Source organism: Pimephales promelas, chromosome 12 (assembly GCF_988280905.1).
Source record: "Pimephales promelas chromosome 12, fPimPro1.hap1.1, whole genome shotgun sequence".
NCBI classification, from domain to species: domain Eukaryota; kingdom Metazoa; phylum Chordata; class Actinopteri; order Cypriniformes; family Leuciscidae; genus Pimephales; species Pimephales promelas.
Window position 1 is genome coordinate 32,530,996 of NC_142780.1, and position 25,237 is coordinate 32,556,232.

Below are 25,237 nucleotides of genomic sequence, written 5' to 3' on the forward strand. Positions count from 1 at the left end.
TATTAATTTAACATCCTCGCTGAAAGTCTAATAAAAGTATACATTTCTTTAAAAAAAACATTTCTGACCACAAACTTTTAAACATAGGTGTATATTGTCACAAAAGACGTGTTTTAAATAAATGCTGTTCTTTTTTTTAACTTTCTAATCGCTAACAACGAGCTGTTGGTTTTGTAGTTGATGAAACAGCTTTATTCTAAGGTCACATAAGGTCCCGACACATTGTTTGGAATGTAAATGTTTATTAACACTTTGCCGGATTTTTACCCCAAACTTTCAATAGCAAAACATGACAAATATTGATAATGTAACAATAATAAATAATGTGTAAGAAACATAACACATGAGTGCGGTGTGTGATGTGCTCTGTTCGTGTAACAGCAGATGGCAGAAGAACACAAACCCACTGAAGGTCAATTTCAGCACGGATCGTCTGTTTATGAGTGTTCGTACACCAAAGTCCTCTGCTCCGCTAACATTCATATTCATCTTGTGTTGTGGCATCCCTTAAAGTCCCTGAGCGATCTCATCTGCAGGCTTCAGCATCATTTCTAGTGTTCATCAGTATCTGCTGTGTTCATCTGTCGCAGTCACAATAACATCCATCCAGATTCTCATGGCTTCGGCGCTGTGAGCCACGAGGAAAAACAGACGCTCGTATGTTTTCACACAGAAGGTGAGACTGGGCCGTGGAGACTGAGAATGGGAAATACAGAAATGTGTCAGAAACCCTGATAAACAGTGGTTTTACCACATGACCATGGGTTACTCTGCTAATTAGTTAGGGTCCTTGCACACTGAGCCCGAAATTTTCGTACGCGTTTTTTCGTATTCGTGATTAGGTGGCTCTGAATTGTCAAAACATCATTCAAAATGCTTGATAGAGTTGCGAAAAACGCAGAAAATCGAACCCGATCTGAATTGTGCTATGACGGACGTGATTGACAAAACATGAGGTTGTATTTATTTTTTAACGTGCGGAAATTCTGGACTAAGTGTACAAGGGCCTTTAGAGTCAATCATTTCAGACTGTGGTCAGTTTTTACTCCATAGGAGGAGGCGTATGAACTCACTGATGTAGCTGTTCGTAGATGATCGTAATAAACCTCCTCGATGGCCTGAAAGTAAATGACCCCTTTGAGTTTCTTCTCATCTAGTTCTGAGAAAACAACGAAAAGAACATTGAGATTTCAATGAGAAAGCAGCAGATATTCATCGGATTTCAGCTGAAGTGTACTATACACTGGGAATACTTTCAGTGTGACGTGTTAATCCAACTTTCTGTCAGCCAAACCCTGTAGATGTCAAATGTTTTTCTTGCAGTCTCCCCAAGATAGTCAATATTTCAATAATTGAAGTATAAATTCACATGTTCACGGTTCTCTGATGACGGTTAATGGTCACATTCAGGGTTACGATAGTCAACTAAAACTATACAAAATAAATTGTTACTACTAATATAATAAACAATAACTGAAATAAAATAAAACATAAAATTAATCTTTTTTTTTTCAGCAAGTTGCCAAAGCAACATTTCTCATTTTCATTTGGTTTTTAACTTGATGTACTAAGTAAAAATAAAATTGAACTAAAAACAACTAATACAATTTCAAAAACAAACATAAAAATTACTAAAACTTGCATAAAAATGATTATAAAAAAAAAAATCACATGCAAGTAAACAGATAAAAAAAAAATGTTTTATTGTTGTTGTTTTTTTTTTTGTCAAATCCTTGAGTTTTTATTTTGGCGAATATTGGTGAAATGCAGAACTGTAGGAAATGATGCAAATGTGAACTATTTAAACATTGGGATTGAATAATTATTAGCTTTGAACCCCCTCTGGAAAACAGTGTTAATGGAAGCATGGTTGTAATATCTTCTCTTTTCCTCACCGGTGTAGTATGCCAGTCTCTGGTGGTCCAGATCAAAGATAAACCACCTCCTCCTCCACGTCTTCACTCGACCTCCGCGCTTGGTTAGAAAGCCGCCACACCGCCGGGGAGACAGATTAACTCCCATACACCCGGTCACGTTATGACCCAGAGACTCCACGTGAGCGCGCAGGTCAAAGTTCGCCGTCAAAGAAAGCGGGACACCCAGCTGTACAGAGTAGAGGAAATAAACAAGATATAAGCACAACTGAAATGAAAATGCTCAGATTGAAACATGCAGTGTTTCCTGTGCTGATTTTGGGGGGATATTCTACAGATTCAACAGAATGGGATTAAAAATAGTATAAAGCGTATTAAACGGAGTACTCTTAAAGGTATAGTTCACTTTAAAAAGAAAATTGTGTCCTCATTTACCCACTCTCAAATTATTTCAAACCTGTATGAGTTTCTTTCTTTTGTTGAACACAAAAGAAGATATTTTGAATGAAGAATGTTGGTAACCAAACAGTTGATGGACCACAATGCAACATTGACACTATTATTGACCTGAACTGAATCGACATTAAATCCGACTTGAGCTGAATATGAGGCTATTATTTACACAACACATTTTTCCATTCTACTGCGCTACCATGTAAACACGCGCTAGACGGACATGATTGCGCTCACGCTAACGTCTCCTAATTTTTATTTATTATAAATGTTATATCACTGTCTTCGATAAAGTTTTGTTTATCCATTTATGGTGTTTTTTTTATTATTTTGGGGGTATTTTTGAATTTATTTACTTCAAAAAGTACCATATTTTCTATGAAAATTATCCTTATTTTTATGTTTTATTTAAAAAAAATGTTTTAACTACATTAAAATATCATTCCAATAAGTTTTTAGAGCTAAAAACTAAAGATGAAGTGACTTTGCTGTCACCTGGTGTCTTATTTTAGAATGCTCTAAATTAGTTTTTCCCATTCATTTCTATGGGTGCCATTTTGGACCAAAATACAAGATTAAGGAGTTGTTTTTTTTCCACCCACTTAACATTGTAGAATTGAGTCAAAAAAATGGTGTGTGCTCAGGAGGCAAACATAGGAAAAGTAGCCAAGTCTTGTACCGCTCAGATCAAGGGAAGTATTTTTTTTCAAATAAATCAAAACTATTTTGCCCACATATCTGTCCAGAACACGGTTTTAGGGTTAAAAGACACGTCTCGTGGTTTTCAAAGCAAAAATGTGTTCTGTGTGAACCAGCCCTAATGAAACTATTGTCTTCTGTAGAGCTGCTTTACTGAAACTGAATTTACTTGAAATTAATTTTGCAACATTAACATGGTTATCTTCCTGTTTACTACTGCCATCTGTTCGAAGACTTATAATGTAAGTATATATGTTTGAGTCAGACTTTGGGCCCTATTTTAACGATCTGAAACGCAAGTATCAAGTAAATTTGTGGGCGGGTCTTGGGCCCTGTTGCCATTTTACCGGAGGGACAACGCGCAACGCAACACTGACTTTAGACCAGGTTTTTTCTGGTCAATGGCAGAATTGTTTTCTGAAACACCAAAATAGTACTAGAGATTGTTTGTGCCGAAACACGCCTCCTTTTAGCACCGACCCGCCCAGGGAGCGCAAGTTCATTTCCTAGTTTACCGACATGCGTCTGTGGAGGGAGTGCAAAATAGGAATGATACATGCGCTAGTGTACGAAGTCATTTGCACTGGGTGCAAGATAGGGCCCTTACAGTTTGACAGAACAAATCACTGTCAGCTTTCAATATATGGAAAACGAATCTCCATTTGTGTTTCACGAATGTAAGAAAATACATGAGGGTGAGTAAATGAGTAAATGGTGTATTTTATTTCAGTAGTGTCAATCCTCAGACGTACCTCGGGCGTCCTGTGCGGTGAGTTCATTTGCAGCCGCTCCTCAGCAAGTGGCTCTAGTTTTGATGCATCCGTGTGTGTTTTGAAAGATTGCCGCTCCTTCTGTCTGTGTTGCTCAGCTAACAGCCGCTGACGCTCCTCCTGCATCCAGACAAACGGAGACGAGAAACTGCCGTCAGACTGTGTTAGTTTGGATTCCTTTGGAAATATTTTCATTGGTGGAAAAACAACATATGAATTGGCCAAACTTTCACTTAATCACATAATCTCACATAATATGCCTTATTCACGTCAGCGCCATCTTTGATTTTTAATGAGAATGAAAGCGAGGCTGTGAGGGATAGACATGCATCTCTTCAATGGGCTGTACTGTTATTTAATGTGTTTTCGGATTGTTCTGCTCATGAAACACTGGAAAAATATCTTTCCAAGAAATTTTAGTTAACAAAAAACTCCTGACAATGTAAGCTGTGGAAAATTGTAAGTAATCTAGCCGCTTTATTCAGCTTTTTACAGCGGATGCCAGCGGAAACATGGTAAGTCTATCCCTCACAGCCTCACTTTCATACCTGTCATGGCGCTGCTCTGAATAAGGTCTATTATCTCACATAATTCAGATTTCATCGAATAACCTTGATCAATCAATAATTGTGACGGGCCTATTGGATGAAAGTCTCTTTTAAATGAGGAAATGCAAAGGTAAATGTTGATGGAGCTGCTGCACGAACAATTGCGCTGTTGGTCTCAAAATAAGTCATGCGATCATATGCACAGCTGAAGATGCGAGTCAGCAGATGAATTATTGATTTTGTTGACATTATATTAGAAAAACAAACAAGCAGATGTCTCTTGTGAGCTCTTTAACACTGATGATGATCTATTTTGCGGTTTTGTATGATTTGCAGTCATCAGTATTGTTGTGGTTGTGTCGGGTCAGTAACTCACTCTCTCTTTCAACAGACGTTCCCGCTCTGCTTTGGCCTCTCTGAGTTTCCGTTCGATCTCCACCAAATCCAAGAGGTTCTGAGGGCTGTAAAGGTGAAAGGTCACGTGATCCGATTTTAGATTTTAAGGAACTCTTAATACTAATGCAATTAATGTCCAATAAAGGGACATAATTACACGTAATTAATTACATTTTCCCATATTCTGTGACCTAATCTGAAGTGAGAACTATTTATGCTTAATAAGTTGTTAACAAAGCATTATCTATCTCTTTACATATGAGCCAATTAAACAATAACACTTAATTACAGTGAAAAGGAATGAAGAACTCAGTATTTGTACAGTCTATTAATGTATTAAAGGAGTAGTTCACTTTTTAAACTTTTGCTGATAATTTACTCAGCCCCTTGTCAATCAAGAAAAGAAAAGAAATTAAGGTTTTTGATGAAAACATTCCAGGATTTTCTCCATATAATGGACTTCATTGGGAACAAACCGGTTCAAGGTCCAAATGAGAGTTTCAGTGCAGCTTCAAAGGGCTTTAAACGACACCAGACGATGAATAAGGGTCTTATCTAGGACCCTTCGAGTCATGACTCGAAAAAAGATTCGTTCATTTTGATGAACGAGTTCGAACAGGAGAGTCATGAATCCTCATCACAGAACAGAGCAAGGTGACCATTTGAACTTATAAAACTTAAACTTTAGTATTTATGTATTAAATGAGCGATCGTTTCACTTGATAAGACCCTTTTTCATCGTCTGGAATCGTTTAAAGCCCTTTGAACAGTTTGCAGTTTGCACTGAAACTGTCTTTTGGACCTTGACCATTTGGTTCCCATTGAAGTCCATTATATGGAGAAAATCCTGGAATGTTTTCATCAAAAACCTTCATTTCTTTTCGACTGAAGAAAGAAAGACATGGACATCTTGGATGACATGGGGGTGAGTAAATTATCAGCAAAAGCTTTTTTAAAAGTGAACTACTCCTTTAACTACAGTTTAAAAACTATTAATTGACCATAAACTAATAGTTTGCAAATTATTAATAAGGGCTTTGTTACCAAATATATATATATTGCTTTACATGAGTGTTCTGAATGTATGCAAATAAAGCTGGATATACTTAAATACACAACTTCATATATATTTATGGGCTTATATAGTATATAATACATAATAAATTATAATAAGAGATTCAATTAAATTAAAGCCATTATTATCTAAACATCTTCCCTTCTGGCAAAGCAATGAAATTTAGATGTTTGATGTCATTTTTTGGTTTACATGCATCACTAATGAGACACACTAGTATGTGATTTACTTCATTTAGATCTGTTTCTCACACAAATCCTTTGACTAGAAGACACGAGTCATATGGACTCTGTTATGGTGAATTTTGTCTATTGAAATTTGACAGTCCAGGTCATGGACTATGAATGAATTGTTGTTGTATGAAAACAAGCTACATTAAAATAGTGCTTATTAAAGCACTAGTAATAAAGCTGCATTAAAAATGCTCCTATTATGTTCCAGGCCAGGGTATAAAGTTCCCAGAATTCACCCACACGCACTAAGTTTAATGTTTACTCACAAAAACTTCAGATTCATACGCCTCAAATAAAAGGTTTTTCACACCCATGTAAACACACACCTGTTAGAGCTTCATGTACAGATTATTTAGTATTATGATTATTATGATAGGAACACAAAGCCAGGCTGCTGTTCTGTGCCACTCACCTGGGCGCGCGGGAGGTGTTGGCGCTGTTGCATGGCGCGTGAGAGCCGTTCCCATCGGTCTGCGCTGATCTCAGCCCATTATAATGTCCATTACTCAGTCTGTGGGTGTGATGAGGAAGGCGAGGCGACAGAGCCTCTGAGGATGGTCTATCTGGAGTCATTCGCACCGACACTGCCATATGAAAGCAACGGGACACATTACATTTACATTCAATCATTTATTAGGCGCTTCTGGCTAATAAACATACAATAATTAGAATCACCTTTAAAAATAATGTTAACTATGGAGTTTTTGCAAAGAGATTGATTCTCCAAAGGTGGAAACTGGACATTTAATGTGTGATTAGGTGAGAATGAACATTATACATTGAGAGATTATGATCTTCCAATAATGATAAATTAGATTTCTATATCGTATTTCTGTACATTTACATTTATTATAATTTTTGATTTAGTTTATCTATTCATGTCTTCATGCTGTAACCACTGTGGTCTTTTGACTTGACTAACCTTCTTGTATTGTACGTATCATATTACATTTATTTTATTTGTTATTTATGTAGATTTAAAATTTACCATTCTGTTAAGCCTTGCCTTATCAGAATACTTTTTTTTAGTTTTTATGTATAAAAAAATAAATACCAGGAACCATTATAAAAGTTAAAACGTTGGTGTACAGTACTGACAATGAGATTTTACCCATCTTTTACAATTCTTAAAAAAAGTTTTTTATATTCTAAAAAAAAAAAAAATTCAGGTCACATGATTTCATGGAAGGAAAAACCACAAGCAATATATCAAACAGAAGCAAGAAGAGTTATGAAATGAGGTTCAACCACTCTTAATAGGTGTTTTGTTGTCTAGTAGTTTGCAGCAAATGAGTTTTAGTAGTTTGCAGCAAAAATCAAGTGACCTGAATTTTTTTTTGAGAATATAAAAAAGAATATTTTTTTAAGAATTGTAAAATATGGGTAAAATTTCATTGTCAGTACTGTACGCCAACGTACAGCACAGTACTGACAATGAGATTTTACCCATCTTTTACAATTCTTAAAAAAAGTTTTTTATATTCTAAAAAAAAAAAAATTCAGGTCACATGATTTCATGGAAGGAAAAACCACAAGCAATATATCAGAAAGCTTCAGCAAGAAGAGTTATGAAATGAGGTTCAACCACTCTTAATAGGTGTTTTATTGTCTAGTAGTTTGCAGCAAATGAGTTTTACTATGGCTCAAACACACTGTGGTATCCTGACCTGTATGCAACACACACAAACGTTGTGTTTTCATGTTTTACGGGGACTTTCCATAGACATAATGATTTGTATGCTGTACAAACTGTACATTCTCTCCTCCTACACTAACCCTACCCCTAAACCTACCCATCACAGAAAACGTTCAGCATTTTTACATTTTCAAAAAACATAATTTATTATGATTTATAAAATGTTTTCCTCATAGGGACCAAAAAATGTCCCCAAAAGTACAAGGATTTTGTGGGGACATTTTCTCTTTCCATCATCATCATCATCATATAAAAGGTGAAATCAAATCAAATCAGGAAGTGCAATAAAATAAAGTCACATCCCATAATTCAATCATTAACTCATAAGATTTCAGGTAGCACTTTATTTTATAGTCCTGCTCTGCATGTATATAATGTACTTATTACAGCAATTACAATAACTGGGTTATAACTAGGTATTAACCCTAAACCTAAACTTAACCTCATATTACCAGTACTTTCTTAGGTAAGTACGCTGTTAATACACATACTTTAAAATAAAGTGTAACCAGGTTTCTTACAGACTAATCTATGTAAAGAAGGTGCACATGAACCTTCGCACAGACACTTTTCCATAGAGTTTCTTTGTTTGATCAATTCCTTCATGAGATAAACGACTGTCAGGATTATTATAGACAAACAAAAGCACAACTGTGTGCAGTTGCAGTGGCTCCACTCGCTTTTCCAGTGTGTGTCAGCAACACAGACACACCTTAACGAAAAAACACTGACAAAAGCTTTTCACAGCTAATAAGCCACGACATGCAGGACTGACGTTTGGCTGTTGTACTTAGTTTTCTTGTTTTGCATGCTGCCTGTTGTCTGTGCATTCATCCTCTTGCACAATTGTGTTTCTGTCTGACCTACTTACAGTCTGAGCGCCAGTTTATCACACCAGATATTTGTGTTCAAGCATCATTGCAATATATCTCAAAGCTTCACCTGATTGGTGTGCTCACCTTGCGCGGAGAGAGGTCTATCTGAGACTTTCCTATGCGAGCTCCGTCTGCGGGGTAAGCTGGTCGTGTCCTTCGATGATTCCTAGGGACATGGTTTTGAACACAGTCAATGTGCTGACCGCAGCAAACTCATGAATCGCTAAAGGTCTAGATGTCAAACCATCTAATGCACATTCACAGTGTACCTGTGCTGCTTTGTGAATGGTCAGAGGGCTGAGTGACATCATGCAGGGGGTGGATCCAGTGATGTTGGACCAATCAGTGAGAGGCTTCTTCTCTTTCAAAATCTACAAAGGCAAATGTCCTTGATGTTTAGCATGTGAGTGAGAGACACATCCTGACCAATGCTGTTATATTAGTCACATGAAGAGGTACAATATTAAACCAAAAACTTAGGCTACAAGACAATAATAACTGAAGTTATTAAGACAACGCATTACCAAAACATAAATGATCACAATAAGACATTAAACTACATTCATACAGGAAAGAGGCTCTGTCCTAGTGCACTGCCATGCTGTCTACATACTGGTAGTTAAAAGCTGTGTGTGTCATAGAAACAGAGGATTCACAACTGATTTCAATAGAGTTTGGCATTAGAATGTTGTTGTTGTAAATGTTAGGAGCATAAAAATACACACGACACTCAAATAGTGGGTAAATTACATTTTAAGTATTATTTTTAGCTTTTCATCAACTCAAAAAATAGACATTAAATGATAAAAATGTAAAATTAGAATACGTAAAAACATTAAAAAAAACATTAAATATTGTATTTGTTGTTATTTGAATAATTTAACAACACATTTGCATGTTCATGGTTAGGTACATGCAGGTAGTCATGTGACCAATAACTCCCATTAGACAGGGTATATGCAGGAAACTTGAAGTTAATTTTAATACCTTTTCAAGACTTTTTCAAGACCTCAATATTTTTTAATACCTCACCGCCACTTCAAGCTGTAACCATTTACATCATTGATACTCAGTTTTAGTTTGTGATAAAGACTACAGACCACTCTGATACAAAAAAATCAAATAGGCTGGGATAGTAAATCAAAGCAAAGTTTATTAAACTTCCCCATTCTGTTCATGAGTTCACCAACCTTCTATTAAAACATTTCGGTGCATTGTTTTTTATGTAGCTGTTAGTTTTTTCTATAAAAATGACTAAATTCAGACACTTTTACGATGTTTTTGGGACTCAAACTGTTGGACAGCTAATTCAGAAAAAATATTTTCATAATTTAAGACTTTATAAAGCCATGATAAGACTTTTTAATACTTTTTAAGGGTCTTAATTTTCCCAAAATTGGTTTATCACCTTTTAATACTTTTCAAGATCCCGTGGATACCCTGTTAGAGAACTTTGCACATACAAATGTGTTGTTAAACTATTAAAATATTAACTTAAAATTTCAGAGGGGGCTGAAAATAAAAATATTTTAGGTCAAATAACAAAAATGTTTGGGAACCCCTGCAATATGGTACGTCCTGCTCCATAATGGATACATCCAAAAAAGGCATCTTAAGAAGGCAGCTGTTACCTTTATAATCATTAAACCCAGAAGAGAATTATGCATTTTAATAAATAATGCATTTTAGGAACTTCCCATGACTCTTTAAAATAGCATTTTTTTTTTTTTAATTTTCAGGAAAATCTGAGTGATTTTAGGGGTTTTCTTCCCGTCTTCTGAGATTTTTTCAGCTGTTTAATGGTGCAGCAGGTGAAAATGGTGCGTCTGATCACTTAGTAAAGTAACAGCAGAACTCATCACATCAACCAGTGCTGATATTGCTAAAACTAAAATACAATTAAAATAAGTTAACAGAAATAATATACAATATAAAAAAGTTAACTTTTTTTTTTTTTACTAAAAAATGACTTAACCGAACAACCAAGGAGAACTTTGCCGTGAGTATATCACTATCAGGGCCTTGAGAGTTAATATAAGTAATAGTCCTAGTGATTTATGACTTTATAACTGCAGCTTCAAGTTAAGCATCAATCCCACCCTCTGACTCACAGACACTCGTTTACAAAGTGCCACGGCAGATCAAACTATCTTTACTTAAAATATTAATTTCCTGTCATCTGAAAGCCAGATTTTTCCTAATATATCGGTACTAGCATTATTAGCAGAACACATTTTATACATGGGTAAACCAATTGTTTATTCAATAATTCAAGAAGGTCCAGACAGCTCTAGATCGCAGCCTCTGACTCACAGACACATGAGCGACTCCGAGGAACACATTCCTGTCTTTATTTCCTCCAGACCGTACATACAGACAAATCAGTCATAATTCAGTTAGACAGTCCGTCATGTTACTAGTTAACAGCTGCTTTATCCTCAATCCTGTCTTCTGTAAAGATCCCTCCCCACATTCCCTGTCTTTCCTGATCTGTCAAATCTGCGTGCCAGAATTAGATTTTTACAGAGCAGATTCACATCTCTTGAAGTACATTCAGACAGAAACACTCACCAGACGTGTGTTGAGTTTTGTAGGATATCTGCTTTCTATCGCTCAGTCCTCTCACACTTCCTGTGGTCCTTCCCTTCTCTGGGAATCCTGCCCTCTCGGACTCTCTCTTCCCTATCAGTAATTCATTCCTCCACCTACTTTATCCGTGACTGTAGTGTAACTATAATCACTATAACATAACTAAACGCTAGCATTAAAGCTGAGTCTGCGTGTCGACAACTTCCTCTTAAGTATTGAGTTTTTATTGCTATATTTTCATTGTAATTTTAGTCATTTTGGTTTGTTTTTTTGGTGACAATATAATAGATAATGATATAATATAATAAGGTTCCATTTGTTAAGTAAGGGATAATGTTGTTATCGCAGAATAAACCCTGACACAGTGATCAGGACTACTTGCCATATAATTAGACTCGAAATATTGACTTGATTTGAAATGTTTTATTAGCTCTTTAAAAAGCAAAGAAAGCAGTTGCTAACAAGCGGCAAGTTCAAACTAGATGGAAATTGAAGGGATTTGGTAAAGTAATGCCACATAATACACAGCATATCACCACATCAGTAATTATAAGGATACGAGATATTGATTTTAGAGAAAACTGTTTTAAAATCTTACCTGTTTATATCTTTTAACCCTTTATGACCTGCCATAGAACAGTTCCACCAGAGTATATCTTTCTATTTTTACATGCTGTGCTGTCATTCTTTTGAGCATTTTCACATGCCATACATCAAAATAATCCTTACTTTCTCTACTTGAAGGCTATGTTTGTAATAAATCAATAGTACCTAGATAAATATCTCAAAAATGCAATAAACAAAAAGAAAAACAATTTTTTTGAAAAAAAATCTCCTTATTTTATTCAATACAAAAAAATGATAAATGTAAACCTCAAACTTGTCAATGAGAAAAATGTGCATAAAACAGTTTAAAACTATACAGAATTGATTTGAACTGTTTACATCGCTTAGTTTTTAAGATACACTCATTTAAAAAAGGGGAGTAAAATGCCATATGTAAAATATTCAATTACATTTGTGGTCAAACAGATAACATTTTGCTTTTGAACATTGATTAAACATTGAATTGGTTAGAATATAAATTAAATAGACCCTGTCAGAACAATTAATAATAAAATAAATATAACATAAATAAATAAAGGCGATGAGCAGAAGGAATTCGGTGCGTCCGTGTACTTTCATTTTGACATAACGTTGCGCGCATGCGCACACGTGTGTGTGTGTGTGGGGGGGGGGGGGGGGTGCGTGTGTGTGTGTGAATGTGCTTGTATTTGCGAGTGTATAAACGAGAAAGAAATGATAGAATGAAGCAATGGTAAAAAGACAATAATGATAAGAAGGAACATATAGCAGATGGGAGTCAAGTGCGAGTCAAACCTATTATATATTCAGTCAAACGCATGGCCAAAAGACGCTGCTTCTGACGTCACTACATGCGACACAAGCTGGGGTCAAAGTGCACAGGAAGTGATGTCGTGATCAGTCCATGGATCCGTCATCGGAAGACGCAACTACCAATTGCGGATCTATAGCACATGTGTGCAAAGACGTGCAATGCATTTTTGTGTGTTTTTTTGGAAACGCGCATTATTACAGACTCATTAGAGGGTGGAAACCGCGCAACATGAGCATGTTGAGGCTTGATCTGCCATGTGCACCGAACGTGATACCTCAATGCGCCATCGGAAGGCGTTACTATCAATCGCAGATCTACAGATCATGTGTGCAAAGACGTGCAATGCATTTTTGTGATTTTTTTGAGAAACGCATTTTGCGCATTTTGTACAGACTCATTAGAGGGTGAAAACAACGCAACATGCGCATGTTGGAGGCTTGATCTGACAATTTTACATCTCTGGTTTTGTATGCAAAAAGAATGATTGAGCTAGCCACTTGGTTTTAGTTTCTATAGGCTGTTAAACAGACACACGCAAACCGGAGCGCCGACGCTCCCGTCGGTCTTAAAGGGTTAATCCATTTCAGTGTACAAAACAATCATTGTAAAATAGCAGCAGCTGCGTTTGTATGAAACAAGAGATTCCCGGATTACATTAATATTTTATTACCTCACCAAACGCAAAACTTCCACGAGGAAAAAAACGTTCCTAGCAAGCATTTAGCACTGACTTCGGTTACCCAGGTGAGCTTGTGTGATCAGTTTTTACTGGTTGACCAATCAGAATCAAGTATTCCACAGAGCCGCGTAATAACATTTGTTTACATGAACTAGAGTTTTACTTTAGCACACCTCTTCTCCATCTCTCGGTTCGAGGGGAGTAGTTAAGCATTTTCAATGTCAAACTGACGTCATCAGAGAAGGAACACCATTTAATATCGTAAGTAACTTTTCAGATTTTGATTAAAGATTACAACGACAAACTATTGTTGGTAACACTTTACAATAAGGTTCATTAGTTAACATTAGTTAACTACATTAGTTAGCATGAACTAATAATGAACAGCACTTATACAGCATTCATTAATCTTTGTAAACGTTAATTTCAATATTTACTTATACTTTATTAAAATCTTATTAACATTAGTTAATGCGCTGTGAACTAACATGAACAAACAATGAACAGCTTTATTTTTATTGTAAAATGTATTGATCATGGTTAGTTCATGTTAGTTAATACATTAACTGATGTTAACTAATGAACCTTATTGTAAAGTGTTACCCTATTTTTTTTCTGTATATTAACTTTAATACATTAATTGGATTAATTGTTCACCACAAGATTAGTAATATGCGCTAACAAAGTAAATAGGGTCAATTTTAATTTTATGACGTCTTTAAGCTTAAGCAATTTTAATACCTCAACTTAAACTAAACGAAATTTGAAAATTTGAAATTTGAAAAAATAAAATGTTTTGTTATATTCTATTTTCTTTTTGTAAACATTTAATTTATTGCAACTCACATAAATGTTTTTTTTTTTTTTTAAGTATTTTTAGTTTTGTTTCTAACAGCACTGGTTGATGAGAAGTGTTTTGGTACGTTACCATTTTCACCTGCTGCACCATAAAATAGGTGAAACAAAAATCCCACAGACGTGCATTGAAGGAGGAAACCCAAACCAGACCAGAAGATCAGGAGATAGGAGTTTTTTTTTAGAACATGTAAAGCCCTAGTTTTGTCGTGTTACTGAAGAAGCGTGTAGGACGTCTTACCTTATGAGACCTGTGGCGCAGCTCTGTTCTCTCTTGCCTGAGGGAATTCAAAGCTTTATCCTTTTCTTGTTCCATTTCCTTGAGCTGTTTTTCTAGTTGCTGGACTCGTTCCTGCAAGACAGCGACGTGACCATTAAACCATTTTCAGCATGAACAGAAACTTCATATGAAACTTACACATCCAGCAATAAGCCGAGGTCCGGTGTGTTAAGGACTCATGAACCATGGTTTGGTTTGTGTGGCACTGATGGCATATACTCAAAGAGAGAGAGGAGTCAAAGTCGGTGTGGTGCCGCCCACTCGGCACACTGAGCTGACAAGTCAGGGTCAGAGATCTGTCACACAGAGCAGCTGAGTCAACGAGCACTCATGCACTGCTCTGACACTCTCACCTTGAGCGCTGGCACGACGTGACAAAACTAGATCACTCCTATTATACTCAATGGACACTAGATGCTCCTGATGCGGATTTAACACGTGTACAGTTAATGGACAACCTGCTATTTTACCCCCCCATCTTCTTATTTTGAAAGAAGTCTCTCCTGCTCACCGAGGCTGCATTTATAGACCATTTTGCAAGATGTAAACAAAACTGGTCCAGAAGCACTTCCTGTTTCAGTTTTTTAACACTACATAAAAGCTGGGATAAAATACAACCAACAGAACATATAAAACTGAATCAAAAAGTTAAACAAACATCTTTAAGATTTTTTTCTTTACATGTGAAATAAAGAAAACAGTTACAAACTGAAACAGGAAGTGTTTCTGGACCAGTGTTGTTTACATCTTGCAAAATGGTCTATTGATAAAAAAATAATAATAAAAAAAAATAAAAAAAACTGTAATATTGTGAAATATATTATGACAATTTAAAATGACTGTTTTCTATTTTAATATATTGTATTTTGAAATGTAATTTATTCCTCTGATGAAAGCTGAATTTGTAAAATATTCCTATGAATTTTTAGCATCATTACTCCAGTCTTTTAGTCACATGACGCTTCAGAAATCGTTCTAATGTGCTAATTTTATGCAAAAAAAAAATTAATTCGTCAATGTTGAAATCTTTTTGAAAAAAAAGTTCAAAAGAATAGCATTTATTTAAAATATAATCTTTTGTAACATTCTAAATGTCTTTACTATAACTTTTGATCAATTTAACTCATCCTTGATGAATAAAAGTATTGATTTCTTTTATTTATTTCCCCCCAAAATAAAATTTTAATTCTTGATGACCCCAAACTTTTGAAGGGTAGTGTTTAATATTACAAAAGCTTTCTATTTCAGATAAATGCTGTTCTTTTGAACTTTCTATTCATCAAATAATCCTGAAATAAATAGTAAAAAACTGTTTTCAACATTGATAATAATCAAATGTTTCTTGAGCATCAAATCATCATATTAGAATTATTTCTGAAGGTTCATGTGCATACAGTAAAAAAAAGTAAAAATGTAAAAGATTATATTTAAAAATATTAATTTTAATAGCATTCATAATAATTAAAAATTCATAAATATTATAATACAATGTAATTTCATATTAAATTACCATTTTTAAATATTGTTTATGTGCAATATATAATTACATTACATTAAATTGTAATGAATACTATTCAAATTAATTATTATTTTTAAATATTGTTCAAGTGCAATATATTTATTTTGTTAAATATGGACGAAAGCAGCTTATAAGAGCAGCACTGCAGACAGTCACCAAAGAACTCCATGTAACCCCATTCAATTCAATGTATCTCTCTCAGTCAGTCTAGTCTCTCTCTTTTGTGGCTGATGTCATTACCTTGTTTACTGCATCATGTGACTGTGTTTGGTCTGTCAGAGTTAGCAATAGTTAAACCCATGCTCAGTGTGGCAGTCTGGCTCTACTGATGACATAGCAGTCAATGAGAGTGTCCAGTTTTTAAAACATCGATGTTTAGTGTGAAGTTGACTCACAACTCTGATTTGGCAGGTATTGTGCAGCACTAAGTGTGATGTGCTCGTATAGTAATAAACATGAACTGTTAAGCAAATAAAATGATAGGTTCTACAAGACAGGAGTATAAACCATGGTAAATGATCGTGTTCATGATGAGTTGATGTGTAATCTAGGTGCTTCTGTCAGATAAACTCACCTGAGATGTGTTGTGCATGTGCTGTACTCTGGTTATCTCTCGCTCTATGACCGTTTCACTTTCTCCATTATCTCCTTCTCGCTCATCTTCTACTCCGCTTTCCAGCTCAAGAATGTGAAACTCCATGTCTTCAAAAGCTCGCACTGTGGCTTCCAGCACATCCTTGTCCTGAATACAAAACAAATACAGACAAAATACTTCAAAATCATAAGGGAGCAAGTCACCGTTCATGACAACACATGCAGACTAGATCTGTCAGTCGAGATTTTTATGCTTTTGTTTCTCTGCATCAAAAGTAATTGCAAAAATACTGACTTATAGCTTCAAAACAACACTCTTCCCATCTGTCATTGCTCAGTCAATCGGACTCACATGACTGGTTGAGTCAGAAGTCAGTGTCACATGATCCTTCAGAAATCTTTAAGTGTGTTCCATATGCTTACAAACCACTCTCGTAGTACTTTGATGTCATACCCCGATCAGTCTACACAGGTCGAACAGACCTATTCTAATATGCTGATATTATTATCAATGTTGAAAACAGTTGTACTGCTTCACATTTTTGAGGAAAGTAAGTACTTTTAATCAGAAGTGCTAGTAAAGACATTTATAATGTTACAAAAGTTTCTACTTCAAATAAAAGCTGTTCATTTCTATTGAAATGAGCTGTTCCATTTCTATTGTTAACTTTCTATTCATCCAAAAATCCCGAAAAAAAATCATGATTTTTACAAAAATATTACGCAGCATAAACTGTTTTCAGTATTGATAATAAAAGCCATTATTAACGGGGACCTATTATGATTGTAGGCGGGGCTTGTTTCAATGTGACGTCACATTGAAGCCCGTTCCTAACTGGCTCATTTTGAGACAAAGTTTCAGATTTATGGGTAAAATAACAGAGTGGATGGATTTTTATCACAATAGGGTGGTAACACATAAATATGAGTTCAAGTGAATTTTGCATAACAGGTCACCTTTAATAATTGAACACCAATAATAACTGAGCAGCAAATTAGCATATTAGCATATGAAGACTGCAGTAATCATGCAGTTATCGACCACCCCTAGTTTGTCATCACCTTTTGCAGCTGAAGCAGCATTTGCTCCCGTTGGTCTTCTGGCTGTGAGGGAATCTGTTTCTCCATTTCCTCACACTTCATCTTCATCTCCTCCACCTTCAGACGCTGCTCCTCCAGCTGAACACGATCCTGAAGGAAAGCACGTTTTCAGCTGCGTTTTTTATGAAATACGCATTTCATCTGTAAATCAAGCTGTGAACACATCAAATACAGACCTTCTGTCTGTTGGCCAAGCGCTGGCTCTTTCTTTGGCTGTCCTTCTCTTGCAACACCTGCAGGTGATCTGTGTGTCTGCGCAGTCGCTCCTGCTCTGCCTGCAGTTCCCCTCTCAGCAGAGCCACCTCCAGCTGCAGCTGCAGAAGAGCAAACACACGGGTCACTTTCACTGCACCCTGAGCTGCTGTTGGTGAGAACACACCTGTCCGCCGCTCACCTCAATCTTCAGCTCCTCCCTCTGCTGGTCGAGCTCTGTGATGCGCTGCTGCACCAGCGAGGGTGACGTCAAGAGCTTCGCGGAGTCTCCGTCTGCTCGTATGACCCGATACTGGTAAAGTGAAGAATGAGAGACCGATGTGGTTAAAACGCAATGCGAGTTGCAGGAATGATTATAAGATAAAATAGTCTATTTGAATAATGCTGGATAGTGATATATAAATATATGAAATGTGAAATAAAACATTATCTGCTCTCCAGCTAAAAGAAGGCATCATAATATAAAATTAAAATACAAAAAATAATATAATCTAAAATCCTATCTAATTTTTGGCTAAGAGAAGACATCTTAGAAAGCAGCATAATATAAATTATGGTTTCACTTTATTTGAAGGTGATGTAGTTACAATATAGTTACCTAAATAAGTACTGAGTAGTAATATTAATTATAGAGTTAGGGCTTGTTACTTGTAATTACGCATAATTTACTGTGTAGTAACATGTAAGTACGTCACCTTAAAATAAAGTGTTACCTAAAATACAAATAAAAAAAAAATATATATGAAGAGTTCAGATGCAAAAGCCTCTAAGTGCCATTTGAAATTTTCTTCTAAAATGATCATTTTTATCAAGACTGCATATTTAAGTTCAGTAATTTCACTTAAATGGCAATGAAGAAGATTACCTATTAATTGTCATTTAAGTGAAATTACTGAACTTAAATATACAAGCTTGATAAAAATGGTCATTTTAGAAGAAAATTTCAAATGGTATTTAGAGGCTTTTGCATCTGAACTCTTCATATATAAAATTATGTAAAACGCATCTACTCTTTGGTTAATATAAAATATTATATAATAATGAAAGAATATATCTATATTTTTTCTGCTCTTTGGCTAAAAGAAGGCATGTTAGAAGACAGTATAATACAAAATATACATTTGAAATAGGGATGCAAATAATCGATTAATTCATTAATCATTAGTTGATCAACCTTTTCGATCGATTAATGATTAACTGATAAGCGGCTATGTAAATTTCTCACAGTATCAATTTAACAAAAAGCAAAATATTCCGTGAGAAAGCGCTAAAAAAAACGGGACAAACCCGGGAAAAACGGGGGTGTTGACAGGTATGAGCTAAGTTATTGTTAGAATACAGCTGGGTTTTCGAGGTTAGCACGCTGTATAGCTAGTAGTCAATATCGATGCACTCCACTCCGTTTTGACCGCCTCATGTTTGTGTCGGCTCTCGCGCGTGAGAATCTTGTGTCAAGTACGTAATGTCCAATTAGCCGACAGTTAATTTAATTTAATCGAGTAAATTCTAGTTGACAATTAATCGATAATCGATTAACCGTTTGCATCCCTAATTTGAAATGGAAGGCAGCATAACATTTACCTGTTCGCTCTCTGTGCTGCTGCCCTCTGTGTCTGACTCCGCCCCCGAAGAGGCGGGGCTTTGCTCCACAGCCACTCGCATGATCCACGGGGATTTTCGGACAGGCTCCCATTGGCTCCTCTGTGTATCCATATTGTGTCTGGGCATGTCTAATTAGACAGGAGTGGGGACTAGTTAAGTTTGTAGGGTATGGGACTTTTACAGTAATTCAGTCTGGCTCATGGGAGGCTGCAAACAAGGGTCAAATTACAGATGCTCAATCTAACATGCATTGACCATGGTGAAAGTGAAATCCTGTCCTAAAAAGATGCACATGACTGGTAACCAGCTTATGTTGAAAAGGCTGTGAAGATGAAAGACACTAGATCAATGCTATTGTAGCTTGTTCAGGTGTTTTTTACACAACACCATACAACAAGGCCACAGTTCACTGTAAATGGGCTCTGTGTGTTCATTGAAGCTTTTGTATTTGCCGGTCTGTGAGCTTTAGTTCTCTCCACCCCGTATCGCCCTCTTACGCTCTTAACGTCACATCTGACAAAGCTGAGTGTGGGAACAGACTCTTGCTACGGCATTGTCCAAACCCATTCCCACCCTCTCTCTGCCCTGTCCATCAGTCCTGCCCATGCCAAAGCCTTATTAGGATTCAGAGAACTGGAGCCACAAGGATAAATATAAAACTCCGATATGAGGAGGTCCAAACTCAGACTGGCACACAGAGAGTTCTGGAGGAGGAAGTGGCTTCTGAAATGTCACAGGCCGGTTTCATATTTCCACAGAGAGAGAGAGAGAGACTGGAGTCCTAGATTAACCACAGCCTCATAAAGCAGACAAACACAATAGCTTGTTTAAACACGAATTTAGCTTAGCCCTTCATTACAAAAGCAGGATTTTTACTACATGTACTGTATAGGACTGCCTTCTCTGCAAAGGATACATGCAATACAGCCTTACAATTTAACTAAAAGTCTTAGATGGCAGCCTAAGATAAAACACCAATTCAAGATAACATTATGAAATAATTATCACGTGCAATATATATAAATATTATAAAATAAAATTCTATCAGCTCTTTGGCTGGAAGGCATCTTATAAGACAGCATAATATATACTATAAATATTAAATAACATATAAATAATTAAATAATAATATAGTAAATAATTAATGCATTTTATATATATATATATATATATATATATATATATTATAAAGTAACATAAAATGTGAAATAAAATCTAATCTGCTCTTTGGCAGCATAATATAAAATACAAATATATACAAAATAATATAGAAAATAATATAAAATCTTTTCTACTCTTTGGCTAAAAGAAAGCATCTTATAAGACAGCATAATATATAATATTTAATATATTTAAAAAATAATATAGTAATAATAATAAATATAATATTGTAATAATATATATATATATATATATATATATATATATATATATATATATATATATATATATATATATATATTAACATATAAAATGTGAAATAAAATCGAATCTGCTCTTTGGAAGCATAATATAAAATACAAATATATACAAAATAATATAGAAAATAATATAAAATCTTTTCTACTCTTTGGCTAAAAGAAAGCATCTTATAAGACAGCATAATATATAATATTTAATATATTTAAATAATAATATAGTAATAATAATAAATATAATATTGTAATAATATATATATATATATATATATATATATATATATATATATATATATATTAACATATAAAATGTGAAATAAAATCGAATCTGCTCTTTGGAAGCATAATATAAAATACAAATATATACAAAATAATATAGAAAATAATATAAAATCTTTTCTACTCTTTGGCTAAAAGAAAGCATCTTATAAGACAGCATAATATATAATATTTAATATATTTAAATAATAATATAGTAATAATAATAAATATAATATTGTAATATATATATATATATATATATATATATATATATATTAACATATAAAATGTGAAATAAAATCGAATCTGCTCTTTGGAAGCATAATATAAAATACAAATATATACAAAATAATATAGAAAATAATATAAAATCTTTTCTACTCTTTGGCTAAAAGAAAGCATCTTATAAGACAGCATAATATATAATATTTAATATATTTAAATAATAATATAGTAATAATAATAAATATAATATTGTAATAATATATATATATATATATATATATATTAACATATAAAATGTGAAATAAAATCTAATCTGCTCTTTGGAAGCATAATATAAAATACAAATATATACAAAATAATATATAAAATAATACAAAATCTTTTCTACTCTTTGGCTAAAAGCAAGCATCCCATAAGGCAGCATAATATACAATGTAAATATAAATATAAATATATAAAACAATATAAAATCTCATCTGCTCTTGGGCTAAAAGAAGGCATTTTATTTTAACATAAAACATCTTACCACAAAAAGCTGCCTATGCATGCAGACAGCTCTAGGTGTTATAAAAACCAAGCCAGATTTGTCCTGGGTGTTAAGTCTAATTTGGTTAACGCCAACAAGCCTAAACACAATCTTATCTGCCCTTTATCTAAAATCCAACTTAGAGGAGTGAGCAGTATTCATGTAAGGTTTGAAGTCCAGAAAAACAACAAAGTGAAAATACAGATGTGAAAGTTCTGGGTCGCTGTGATACACTTACAAAAGACACAAAAAGAAACCCAAGAGTGAAAGTAATGGAAAAGAGCAACAGGTACAATAGCAAACGGGTGAAACAAACGGGTGTAATGAGTGAATAATCATTTCTAATTGCAGAGGAGTGCCACAAACATCCTGTTATATAACCCGCACCCCTCCTGGTCATTACTAACACCGCTGATGAGTCCAACTCTGTTCTTCACACTGACTTACTAATCATTTCTCCTTGACTCGGCAGTAACTCGCCACCGACCCATGCACATTCCTTCCATGCTTCTTTACAGCAAATAGTGTCAGTGTTGTGTGTGTGCTCCGTCCGTATTGTGTTGTGGACTGTATGTAAACAAAATATCTTCCACATCCTGCCACAAAACCCAAAATTCATACGACATTACTCGATTGCGCTCCACCAAATCTTCTTGCATAACCAGTTTAGATAAAACCCAGAAGAAAAACCTTTACTGTGGAGCACGAGAAAAGCTGCTATATAAGCTTCTGTCAGGCACTTCATATATAGAACCATCATGGGATCATTTTATGGATTTAGTTCATTAATTCGAATTAATTCTTAATTCATGACATAATCGTAATAAAAGCCAGCCAATCAGTTTGTGATTGTGAACATATCCCTATGCCTTTAAGTTAGGTCTCTTTAGGTTCGGTGTTAAAATGCCAATGTGAATGCTAAGTGGACCAGGACTAAATGTTTTATATTTTATTCTTTGGTACGGAGCAAACAAACCAAGCAAACCGAACTACAAGTGTGAACACAACACACACAGACTATCATGATACTAAAATGGCTAATGTCCAAATATTAAGGTATTATCATGGTTTTTTTCAAAAAAAATTTTAAAAATACCACAATATTGCCATGGCAAATGCCCAAATATCATGTACTACCTTCCCCAAATGATACAAATTACATTGTACTCCGAGGTACATGAAATACTATAGTACTATCATGGTACAAAGAAATCTGATAATACAAATGCATAGTTCGTTTTCTGCAGATACTCTGAAAACAAAATTGGTGTAGGATTTACTTCTAAACAATTTTCACTCTGAAATTGCAAGTAAATGTTGATAAATAGAGTACCGCATTTGATTAAATGTAAAATTTTGAAGTAGAAACTCTGAAATAGTATTTTCTTTAGTTTTATTTACAAAACCATTTTTTACAGTGTAATTGTAACTGTAAAATTGCAACTTGTTTATTAAAGTAGATTACCATTATTACAGATGCATGTGTATTTGGTATATCTTACCTGTACAAAGCCGTTTCTGGCGTAAAGCTGGTCTCAGGACAGCATTCCTCACGCCGACTGCTCAAACTAAACAACAAATACAACATTAATGTTCAACACGCCTTGTTATAATTACAGGTGCAACTCAACATATTTCAGTGCAACACTCATGAAATATAGCTGAACGGCGCAGGACGCCCAGATGATCTGGATGTTTACTCAGATGTGAGCCGTCTTCCCTGCATATGTTGTCATCACTTATGGCTGTGACCGTAACGAAGTGTTTGCAATAGTTTATCATAAACCAAACAAAGAGATATCAGCAACTAACACACTGATGAGGTCAGTGTTCATTGAGATTGACCTCACACACAGGCCCTGAAGTAGCCTTGACTCACTGATAGTTCATTTCGTTATTCAAATAAAGAGATTTGATGGACTGAATTGTAGAGTTTGTGATACTGTTTATTCTCAGGGGTTTTCAATCTTCAGATGCCGTTGACCCTCAAATATGATCATCCCCGTGAAAGGGACCCCCATTCTAATATTTAAAAAGGCAGCTATAATTTCATGTGTAAAGTCTGAACTTACACTAAAAATAATAATATAATGATAATAAAACAAATAAGTCTAATATATCCTTTAGAAAATAAATATTTAGTTTCTATTATGTTAAATTATAACGTTTTTTTTTCCTACTCACTATAGTAATGTAGATGTTTTATTTATCAGAATAATTTGTATTTAATTTAATAAATTTTAAAATCTATTTTAATAATTTCTTATTTTTTTTTATTATATTTATTTATTTTTTACATTTTTCTCAAACTTTTTCCTGTGACCCAGTTTGAAATTCCCTGTTGTACAGCGGATATAATGCTGGTTACATATCCTAATAATGACAGCAAATGACATGTAGGCCTATACAAATAATACTTGTGATACATTATATTTTCTCTAAATTCACTTCAATGTGAAAACATCCGTTATTAAGCCAGATGAACAGTAAACAAAAATATTTCATAACTTGCATACATAAATACAATTCTGTTGACTGATTATAAAGCTATATATCATAGTATGTTTTATTTACTCCTAGGAACCATGGTAGTGCCATATTTAATTTTATTTCATGGTAAGTTAGTAACGTGAACATATTTCATGCCTCTCCTAAAACTGTCATTCAGGTTCTCCACTATTTCAAACACACACCCACAGATACACACTGCCAAACGTTACTTGATCCCTGTCAATCAATGCTTCTATCAATAATAAAATCTCTAAATCTGAAGTATGACTTAATACGTAATTTCAAGAGAAAGTTAATCGCGCCAATGTTATCGATACATTCATATAGGCTAACTATATTACGTGAATTGTACCGATTCATACCTGTCCAGAACTTCCGCGTCAAATCCCTCAACGGTCCTGGGTTATTAAAAAAACGACAAAATATCGAGACAACAGTGATGAATAAACTCCGTGCTGGGGGATTTAAACAGGCTTTTCCCGTAACAACAAGATACGATATGACCAGCGGGATTTCCAACTTTCACTCAGCCGTTGTAGAGAGAGAGTGAGAGAGTTTCGGCGAGTCTCTGGCCGCGTCTCAAACCTAATGTGACGCCTACGTAAACAGCGTGTGGGCGGCGCGTTGGAGTTCGCTGGCTGAACGCGCACGTGACGCTCAATCCCGCTGTCTGTACAGTCGACTCACTAGGGTTTGAAGCACAGCCCATAATGTCAGCTGAATGTGACCGTCAACAGGTGAAGCAACAGTGCTTTTAATGACACTTCAGATTCTATTAAACAATCAAAATATAAGTAGGCCTATGTTATATTGGGAAGAAGTATACACTAAACTTGGTTAAGGTAT

The 25,237-nt window shown here is 34.8% G+C and overlaps 1 protein-coding gene across 1 annotated transcript; it reads right to left on the minus strand.

Annotated features, from left to right (window-relative positions):
* Positions 1-222: 222 nt before the first annotated feature.
* phldb3 (pleckstrin homology-like domain, family B, member 3) lies at positions 223-24,968 on the minus strand. Its single transcript, XM_039661000.2, has 16 exons — positions 24,754-24,968; positions 23,383-23,448; positions 19,430-19,578; positions 18,030-18,140; positions 17,812-17,949; positions 17,597-17,725; positions 16,515-16,682; positions 14,383-14,493; positions 8,889-8,990; positions 8,704-8,785; positions 6,461-6,632; positions 4,721-4,805; positions 3,779-3,916; positions 1,896-2,103; positions 1,074-1,159; positions 223-696 (listed from the first exon to the last, which is right to left on the minus strand). The coding sequence occupies exons 3-16, from the start codon at positions 19,574-19,576 to the stop codon at positions 562-564; spliced, it is 1,812 nt and encodes a 603-aa protein (XP_039516934.2). The 5' UTR covers positions 19,577-19,578; positions 23,383-23,448; positions 24,754-24,968; the 3' UTR covers positions 223-561.
* Positions 24,969-25,237: the final 269 nt, after the last annotated feature.

Bases quoted from the DNA above. Each gene is read 5' to 3' on its own strand.
- phldb3 (XM_039661000.2), bottom strand. From the start codon at position 19,576: ATGCCCAGACACAATATGGATACACAGAGGAGCCAATGGGAGCCTGTC. The intron at 16,683-17,596 runs GTGATGACAAAC...TTTTGTATTCAG, and splicing joins TGCTGCTTCAGCTGCAAAAG to GACAAGGATGTGCTGGAAGC. The intron at 6,633-8,703 runs GTGAGCACACCA...TTCATATGGCAG, and splicing joins TAGACCTCTCTCCGCGCAAG to TGTCGGTGCGAATGACTCCA.